The sequence below is a fragment of the Rhinatrema bivittatum genome, chromosome 3 (genome assembly GCF_901001135.1).
Source record: "Rhinatrema bivittatum chromosome 3, aRhiBiv1.1, whole genome shotgun sequence".
NCBI classification, from domain to species: Eukaryota; Metazoa; Chordata; class Amphibia; order Gymnophiona; family Rhinatrematidae; genus Rhinatrema; species Rhinatrema bivittatum.
Window position 1 is genome coordinate 190,237,251 of NC_042617.1, and position 10,213 is coordinate 190,247,463.

At 39.2% G+C, this 10,213-nt stretch overlaps 1 protein-coding gene across 1 annotated transcript in view; it reads left to right on the top strand.

The window, feature by feature from the left end:
• The window catches only part of GRM1 (glutamate metabotropic receptor 1), a 915,771-nt gene extending 905,862 nt beyond the window's left edge, over positions 1-9,909 (top strand). The window contains exon 8 of the mRNA XM_029594037.1: positions 9,084-9,909. Within this exon, the coding sequence (XP_029449897.1) occupies positions 9,084-9,909 (826 nt within the window). The remainder of the gene's footprint in view (positions 1-9,083) is intronic.
• The last annotated feature ends 304 nt before the right edge of the window (positions 9,910-10,213 follow it).

The window sequence follows — 10,213 nt, forward strand, 5'->3', positions numbered from 1 at the left end:
CTCATAAATAGTAGCTCTGGAAATAATTCCAGAGATCTAGCAGCATTAGTAGATTGGCCATCAGATAGGTAAATGAGTTGAAATACAAGCAAGGGGGATACAAAGTCACGGGTGATATCAAGGTGGCCAGAATTCAGCACCATGTCTCAGATAACAGAATTCCCTCTGCATTGTGGTTATGTCTTACAATAATTGGGGAGCTCATCATGGAGTGCTCTATTACAAATCTTGCTCTTGGAAGGGAAATCGGGGGTGTAGAGCATCGACATGGTGAGTCCTTATTTGTGTTTGCTCACAAACGCATCCACCTCGCTCTGCTCTTCCCAGGTGGTTCTGCTTTACTCAAATTCCCTGCAGTCTTTTACCTATCCTAAATCATTCTCACTTCTTTTCTGCGATACAACCATGACCAGTTGCCGCATACTTTGCTTTGGGATTAGGAAAATTGATCTGTAGGCAATATATGTATAATGACACAACCCGATTCGGTGTTTTTCCTGCTTTAACAAACATTTATATTTGTTTGAGAACAATGTTTCTTTTGCTGTGACTCAACTGAGATGGCATCATGTAAGCAAGGACACTGTTAGTTTCTTCATGAAATAGGTGACTTTTTGGGCCAAATATGTCCATGGTAGGGTTTGTACTTTTTACTTTATTTTGAGAGGCTAATAGCACTTTGAGAACTTTTTTTTTTTTTTCAAAAAGTCTATTTTACTATATTTACAGGTATTTTTCTGAGTCTGATTTCTAATATTCTGATCAAAGATTAATGGCATTGGTTTTATATTGAGCTGCATGCCTTAGCATGTGCCTCACCTTTAGGAAGACTCCTCATATGTTCATTTAAATGGTATAATCTGAATAAAATCCAGTTTGACTCTTTCTGTAAATTTTAGCTTGAAGGATTTTTCCTTGATTGATTTTTGTCAGGATGGATGAATGTGAAATGTCTATTCCTTCCTCTTTGTACTTTTTAAAAACCCTTTCTCAACTGCTTGTATCCCTGTGTGGGTATGTGGAGGCAGCCTCGTTTTCATTTTGTAGGTCTTTTTTGACTGGCGTGTGTGAGAAGATAAGTGCTAAAGTTTTCTCTGTGCTACTTTTGTTATGAGAATGAATGTTCCTTTGTTTTGTCACCTGGATTGTGGTCATATGCTCTCTTTTTTATAGTTTGTTTGTTTTTACCCACATTATTACCTTTCTGTAGTTGTTGTGTAGTAGCATTTTTTGTAAGAAGGGTGGCTTTCTGTGGACTTTATATTTCTGATGTTTCAAGTGAAAGAGTTAATAGAATATTATGTTTTCAATTCCTAAAGATATAATAATCTTATCCTATGGCATTCTCTGCCTCTTATTCTATTCGTACCTGATTGCATTATAAGTTTTGATGTAGCCAATGTCAATGTTGTAACCACTGTTATGAAGGTTTACTGGGATTTTTTTTCTGTAGTAATTATATTTTTTCCTTTCTCACCTATACAGTGAAATCCATATGCTGAGAAGAGATGAAGCAATAGAACAGAAGTCATGCCTCACACTGTGCCACTCAGAAACAGGTGGACAGATGATACGTCAAAGCCCTTCTACATTGCCCCTGCAGAGAATAATAAAATGATTCTGCAATACCTTCTTGTGTCAGCTGTGTTTTGTTTAGTTTTGCACGGGGCACTTTGCAAACTCTCCGCATTGGGGCATGGGCTGGGGGTATTACCCATCCATGGGCTTTGCGTAAGTTTTCCAAATGAAAGCACATGCATGCTTTCACTTTGAAACTTGTAATGGGCATAAAGTACCCAAAGGCCTTCGCACTTGCTTTTTGTCTGGATATATTTGCTTTGGGATATAATGCATGTAGAGTTGAAAAATGCAATCTACTTGCATTATTTTCCTTCTCCAAACTAGACACAACCCCAAGAACACCTGCTCTCAATGTGGCTGAAAGTGCTATTTGCACTGTGGAGCAAAGTACAGACCTGTAGCTATACCGAGGGAGTCCGTAAATCACTATTTGCATGTGGAAATATCTTTGAAAACTATCCATAGAGAGGGTAATTTTCAAGCAGCCTGCTTAGCAGTAAAGTCTACTCAGGTAGACTTTACGTGTTCACGTGCATAACGTTACTCCTCCTCTTTGGTGAGCAGAACTTGTGTGGGTACATTTATGAGAATACTTTTTAAAATTAAGTAGTATGCATGTAAGGGCAAACTTTGCTCCCAGCTCCATGCACCCCCACCCTCCCTGGAATGCCTCTCCTCAGTGCGTGTAACAGTGCACATGCGGTCGGGGTTACATGAGCATTTTTGCATGCACGGCCCCAGGACAATTTTATAACAGCCATTTATGTGCATAAAACTGGGTTTTACAAAAGTAAATGACTTTGAAAATTACCCCCATAAAAGTCCATTGTAGTTTACGCATAAACAAATCAGTGAGTGTAGCTGGTAGTCTTCATTAAGACTGAGACAGCAGTATGATTCAATGTGAAACTGTTGTTGAGCTTGGAATGTATGTTTTAGTACTACTTATGGCTATAGGTATATTTGCCTGAGAAAGCCTTTTGTGGGATGGTTGTATATTTAGATAGTGATTTTTGTATTAACTGTAAGACTGAGGATGCAGGGGTTCCTTTAATTATCTAGTATTCTTTAACAGTGCATGAGACATTGGTATAATATTATTGATGTGTATGCATGGAAATCCTGTCTTCAGTGCATGTGTGAGATGTGACAATGTGCGAGGGAAAGGGAATAAAGATATGAAATCAGGGAAAGTAGAGAAGACCAATTCTGAGAACCCTTCACTGGCTTCCAATTTCCTATCATATCAACATCCCTCAAAGGCCAGGCCCCAACCTACCTCAGCAGATGTCTCACTCCTTATATACCATCTTGCTCTCTTCTGCTCACTGTCTCAACCTCAACTAGTGGTACTAAAAATCAATGTTCTTTACCAACACCATGACGAAAACAATTGCAGGATCAACCCCAACCTTCTGGAATATTCTACCAATCCACACTGGACTTGCATTGGACTTTCTATCCTTCAGAAAGCTGGTGAAAATCTGGCTCTTTGAAGCAGCATTCTGCCCCAGCTAACAATCCTGAACTCCATCAAGTCCTCATTTATAGCCTGCATACTACTGTACTATTTACAGACAGGGATACCTATACCATGATCCAATCATGCATCAATGTATTATGTATAGCATTATATTATCCATGGGTATGTTCACAATGCATCTGTAACCTATCCTACTGTAATATGCTTTAAACTCTTGGAAAACTGTGACAAATAAATGATGATTAGGATAAGATTGATGTTATGTATTTTATAGATTAAATGTAAAAGACAAGCAGCTTAATTCCTGCCAGAAACAAAAGCGATAGTGCCTTTTTAACAGTGACTTTTGCATAGAAAGCTCTATCCAGAATATTAAAATAATGTAAATTTGGTACAAAAGTTATTAAAGCTGTTATGTGATAGAGTAAAAGAAACTGGTTGTTGCAGCTGTGTTTCCTTCTTCTCTGCAGCCAGAAAAAGAGTTTTAAAATTATGAAAATTGCTCTCATAGGAAGTAATGGGAGCTTTGAGACTGCAGCAATGCTCTGGCCTGTACTTGCACCAACCTCAAGCAGAAATAAATATATTGGTATTGGAGGGCTTACAGGTGTGGATAAAAAAAAAAAAGAGATATTTGTGGGCATCTCTGTAGATGGAGCCATTTACAACCTTAATTACAGCTCATGTATGTTGTATTTAAATCTAAATGTTGCATAAAAGGAAAGAACAGATTATTAGATATGCACCAGCTTTTCAACTCAGTCTTCTACCCAAAAGAATCTGAATTTGTACTGCAGAAGAAAGTAACCTAATGTAGATCATTTTAAAAGGACATAAAAATGACAGCTTACAATAGCAACTCATGATCACTAAAAAAAAAAAGTTGTCACAATATTTTTTGACACATTTTCTGTTCTATTAAGCAAGTTATCATAACCAGAAATCCTTGAATTTTATGGACAAATATATACATTATCCTGATAAGCACTGAAGTTTCAATATTGCATCTTGTTTCTGTGGATACCACTGAGTAAATACTAAACCGTATAAGAAGATAGCCCCTGATTTCCAGTTTGGTTGACATGGGTACAGTGAAAATTAGATACCAAGGTTACTAATGGTTCATGCAAATAAAGGAATGCTCAATAAGGAAACAGCAGCACATACAAAAGGGATTGAAGGGAGCAGTCATTTGTTCTTAATTAAAACATTGAATTTGGATTAGACAAGTTCCACTGTATTGAATAAAGGAACTGTGAAAATGCTTGACAACTATGGGTAAATAAAACTATTTGCTAAATTTTCTGGAGAAAAAAAGACTCTATGGCCCAGCAAGTTCATTTGTAGTGATATAAGTAGAGCAAAGAAACATTAATAACTACCATCTGATCCATGTGCATAATGCAGCAAATTTTAATTTTGCAGAATTTTAGACTGGCGTTGCAGTATATTGCACCTGTTGCTAAATATCTCTTTTAATATTTACAATCTCATTAACATTATTTTGACAGAGAGAAAAAACAATTGAATATTGGAAACTACTATTCATTTCAGTATAAGAGGAATATTGTTTCCTGATTATCTGGGGGAGGGGTTTCCCTATATGTTGCATTAATTTAAGTCACATTTTTCTTATTAAAACGGTGTGGAACCAGGACTCCATTACGTATGAGTATCAAAGTAAAATGGACAGTTTTATACAGCGGGGGCAGTAACTTTTAAACAGCCATGCCGGTGCACGTGCATGGGCGTATGACGGCTCGCACCATGGAAGCGGCCATTTTATACCATATGCACATATACTGGTATGTTATAAAATCAGCAGTGCGTGCAGACGTGCACAATTTTATATGGATGTGTACATGTGCGTGCAAATGCCGCCTCTACCGCATAAGTGGGGAGACTTTACTAGACATATGCACCATTTCCCCAGTTTGTTCCCAGTTCTCTCTAGTAAAGGATAGGACTTCCTCACCCCCCCCTAGCTAGATAGCTTCCCTTTTACCCTAGTAGCCCCTACCCTGCAAACCCCACTGACTAGCCCTGATTTTTTTATTTTAAAACTTACACTCCATCCATAGCTGAAGTAAAGTTACGCAGTAGTGGACCCTGGCGCACCGCTTGTGCATGTAAATACGTGCGCATGATTCCAAGTGACCTTCCCTGAATGTCCTGCCCATGCTCTGCCCAGTCTATGCGCATGCCAGTGCCCGCCCCTTTTTAACTTTTGGATTTGTGCGCATACTGGGAGACACGCGCGTGCTTGGGCATTTCTTAAAATCCGAGTGGTGCGCACTGCCCAAGACACACTTGTATCTCCTGCTTTGGCACGCATAGGGCTTTTAAAACTCACCTTTTAATGTATTTCTTCATTTTATCACTGTTTGTGATGTAGCTAATTCAAACTTTTCATGTAGTTAAGTGCGTTAATGCTAATGCAAGCATTTAATGCATACTAAACATATTTGCGCACATTAAACCTTTGTGGTTATATGACACAGTTTAGGTTGCATTTAATGGAGATTTAATGCAGACATACAAAAATTATTAACATGAACTGATTAGTATGCAAATGCATGCTAAGCAGCACACTAATAATTAATATGCACTACCACAAAGGATGGTAAGCTATATGATATGTGCTAACCCATTGGTTGGCATGAGCTAACTCACCAGTCAGCCAAGGAGACTTCCCAAAGACCAATCACCCGCTTGTCTACACCAATCAAAGATCCTCCAATAAAGATGAAGGCTGAAAAAACAACAATTCCCTCTTGCTTCACTGACGATGAAGACCAAAATGATTCTGGTTGTCCTCATCTGATACACACACACCTTTGTCCCATGCATACCATACAGGGCAAAGGAACACCTCAGGTCTGCTGGTGCCATTTTACTTACTGAAGCTGTCTCCTATCCTATTCTCATTTTCACTGGAGGATCTTTGGATGGAATAGGTGGGGGTAAGGTTTTTGGGACTGGAGGGGGACAGGCCTACCTCCCAATCCCAGACAAAAATTCAAGGGGGTGGGAGACAGGATGGACACTTCTTGGATGATTCAAGAAGTAGATAGAAGGGATAGATCCTCGGGGAACCATCTTTGCTGACCTGGGAGGTGAGTGTTAGAGACACATTGGGGATGGTATTAGCCAGTAGGGCATATGCATTTCTGGCCACAATAGAAACCAGCTGATGTACTTGTTAATGCCCGATGTACTGAAGGCTATATTCCCTACGCTAAATCGGGCATTAAACCAGGCACTGATGTCCATGTTAAAACCAGCGTGTTAACCCATGTTACCAGCTGATTTTCATGTGGCATAGCATAGATCACATAATGTAAAAATCTGAAGAAGAGATAATTATGTAATCAGCATTTTGGACATGATGAATTGTTATGCATGTAACAATCACAAAATGTTCAAGTTAGAGAACCAATTATAATAAAAATGTAAATCATAAAGAATCATAAGGGATGAAACAATTTTCATTTAACGTGCTTAGTTTTCACCCTAGCAAAATTTTACCTGTGTAACTTTGTTTCTTGATAAAATTTAGCTAGGTAAAAAGAAAGAAGGCTGAGCGTATTCCAGGGTGTGGCCTAAATTAATCAGGGTAGTGCTAATATTATATTATTATTATATATATTATATATATATATAATTATTATATATTATTATTTAATAATAATAATATATAATAATAATAATTATTATTATTATTATAATATATATTATTATAATAAGTAAGTTACTATGTATAACCCTCTCTTAGTTATCACACCTCTGCAGCCCTTCTGCTGTAACTACCTCCTCCTGTAAATACCTCCACCATATCTATGGCTACATTCCTCTACTTTCACAGCTGCTATCCCTTCCTCCCCTTTCCTCTCCCCCCCACACCCGCCCCTTATTTTCTAGCCTGCTCCCACACCCGCGCCCTGTTTTTTGTAACTTTCCTCCTTTCACAAGTTTTACTGTAAACCGGCGCGATGTGCCCGCACGAACACCGGTATATTAAAAGCTGTTAAATAAATAAATAAATAAAATATGCAGCACCATCTGGATTGTTTAGGGAGCTAAGGGGGTTATTTTCCAAAGTGATGCACGCGAAAAGGGACTTTTCACGTGCGATCACTAAATGGGGGCGGCATCAAGACTGGAACAGGAGGGGTCGGGGAGGCACCAGGGCAGACGTCGCGAGGACATCACGGACAGCGAAAAGGTAAGAACCCTTTTCGCTGCCTATTTTGCGCCCAATAGCACCACTTTTTGTAATGGCGCTATTGGGTGCGAAAGCTGGCAGCGATCGCACCGCAGAGGTCACAGCGATCGCTGCCGGCTTTCGCAGGCCCACCCCCTGCTTCGCTCCCCCGCCCCCCCCATTAGCGCACGATTCAGGGAGCCCTGCGACATAGGAAAATCTAGCCCTAAGTCTGGTTGGGAAAACCACACTGCTAAGCAGGGTATATTCAGCAGTGGACAAGGCAAGTTTTGCTAAATATCTTTGCTAAGCATCCTTGAGTAACTTTACCCAGGTTATTTCCCATTTGCTACCTCACTCAGTATGGACTTCTGCATTTTTATTATAAAACTATACACTGTACATTCAGACTTTTCCCAATTCTTTTTACAGATAATTTACATGCATGTGTTTGCTATGAATGTTTTCAGATAATTAACTAAGCGAGCATACAAATTATCTAACACAAAGTGCCTTGGTCTTCAAGCAGGACATCTCGTGCAGGGTAATCTATATGCAATACTTTTCAAACTCAAAGAGGATGAATGAAAATCGCAATTCTGCCCATCCCTCATGCCCCTGGAATGCCTTTCCTCACTGCGTGTAAAAATACATGCCAAACCAGGTTATAGGTGTACTTTTACGCACATTGGTTCCTGATTGATTTTCAAAATGCCTTTTACACACATAAAGCAGGGTTTTATGCATGTTAGTTGCTTTGAAAATCCAGCCCAAAATCACTTTTAATAAAACTAATTAAGTTGTTCAGTGGAATGTGCATTAGTGTCTAACACACAACATTTCTCCGTTCTTATATATTTAATCGGATGGAAAGTAAGCAAAGCTGCCTTGCTTCAAGGTAAAATGAGGAAACCTAAACTTCAAGCCAAGATTACAACTGGAGTTTTTAGTATGGAGGTAAACAATTTTGCCTTCCTCAACATGGCTTTACATCATGTTTCTACAGCTTATTATTATTATACTGATGCTACATGGTCTGGTAGTTTTTGCTTTGGACGCTTTTCTCTGCTACTCAAATATCAAGTGATTTGCAATGTTATTAGGAAATAATTTGAAAAGTTGCATTATTAATCAAAAAGCTACAGTATATTCATTAGCCCTTATAGATAGAGATATAGTATTTGTAAATGATAGTGGCAATGGCATTGCATTTTGAATAAAAGTGTTACAGTATTTTCAGTGGAAAGGAAGATCTAGGACAAAGTAGTCATGATAGGAAAGAGAGTAGACTCAGGAGTAACACACATATTTCTTCACAGAAAATGTGGTGGATGCAGTGGATGTATGGAACAGTCTCCTAATGAAGGTGACAGGTAGGACAATTAACAGAATTAAAAAATAAATATTGGACATATACCAAGGATCATTATTAGTAGGGAAGTACTGGTGAAGCAAAGATCATCTAGGGCAAGGATAACCAAATTCAGCCCTCAAGATCCACAAACAGGCCTGTTTTTTCAGGATATCCAGCATGAATATGCATGAGATAGATTTGCATGTAATGGAAAATGTGCATGCAAATCTATATCATGCATATTCATTGTAGGTATCCTGAAACCAGATCTGTTTGTGACTCTCAAGGACTGAAATTGGCCATATCTGATCTAGGATCTATGACACTACAGTAGGACGGGAGAAAGGACATTCTAGATGGGTCTTGCAATGGTTATTTGCCATCATATTTTATGTTTCTTTGAACAGAAATGATAATGCATGCTGTATATTCAAATAAATCCATCTTTATTTTATTCATAGTTCTAATGGAAAGTCTGTATCATGGTCTGAACCAGGTGGAAGACAAGTACAGAAGGGACAACATATGTGGCACAGACTGTCATTGCACGTGAAGCACAAGGAAGTAGGATCCAATCAAACAGCAGTTATCAAACCCCTAACCAAAAGCTACCAGGGCCAAGGCAAGAGCTTGACCTTTTCTGACATCAGCAGCACCAAGACTTTGTACAATGTGGTGGAAGAGGAGGAGAGTGAGCCAGTGCGTTTCAAGCAGGCCACCAGCCCTTCCATGGTGGTGCACAGGCGAGTGACTGCAACTCCTCCACCTCAGGCCATAGAAGAAGCCCAGGCCTACTTTTCTGACCAGTTTCCCAAAAACCTCCCACCCCAGCGGTCAATCATGGATCAGTTGCATGGTGTGGTCAATCGACTGACAACTGGTATCCCAGACTTCAGTTCAGTAATCACTATGTCTGGGCCAGGGAATGGAGTAAGGCCCTCATACCAGCCTCCACTGCTCCATCAACAAATGCTTCCTCTCCAACTGACTGCTTTTAATGAGGAGCCAATCTCTTCAGCAGAGGAGGCAGAAAGTGAGAAATTTAACCTCATCCAAGATTATATGTATGATAGCACTGAAAATCCAGAGGAGGAGATGGTAACAAGCAAATTGACTCTAGAGGACTCACCAGCCCTGACCCCACCCTCTCCTTTCCGAGATTCAATTGCTTCAGGAAGTTCTGTGCCAAGTTCTCCAGTGTCAGAGTCAATGCTCTGCACACCTCCAAGCGCTACCTATGCCTCGGTCATTCTGAGGGACTATAAGCAAAGTTCATCTACCCTGTAAAATGCAGGTTGCCAAGAATCATAAGATGTTTGATGATGGACCCAGACCATTTTAAACTGGAAAGCCTGGAAATACAAAAAAGGGAAAAACATATGGAAGGCAAGATGTATCCTGTGTTAACAAGTTAACACCCATCTTTCTGAGGGTTCACATTCTTGTCATTTTCATTTTATTGGTACACCAAATCAAAAGAAAATCTGAACAAAGCACATAACTGCATATTATAAACATTCTTTAAACAGAATATTATATATAAAATCAATACAAGAAAACAACAGAAAAAATATAAACATTCTTTAAACAG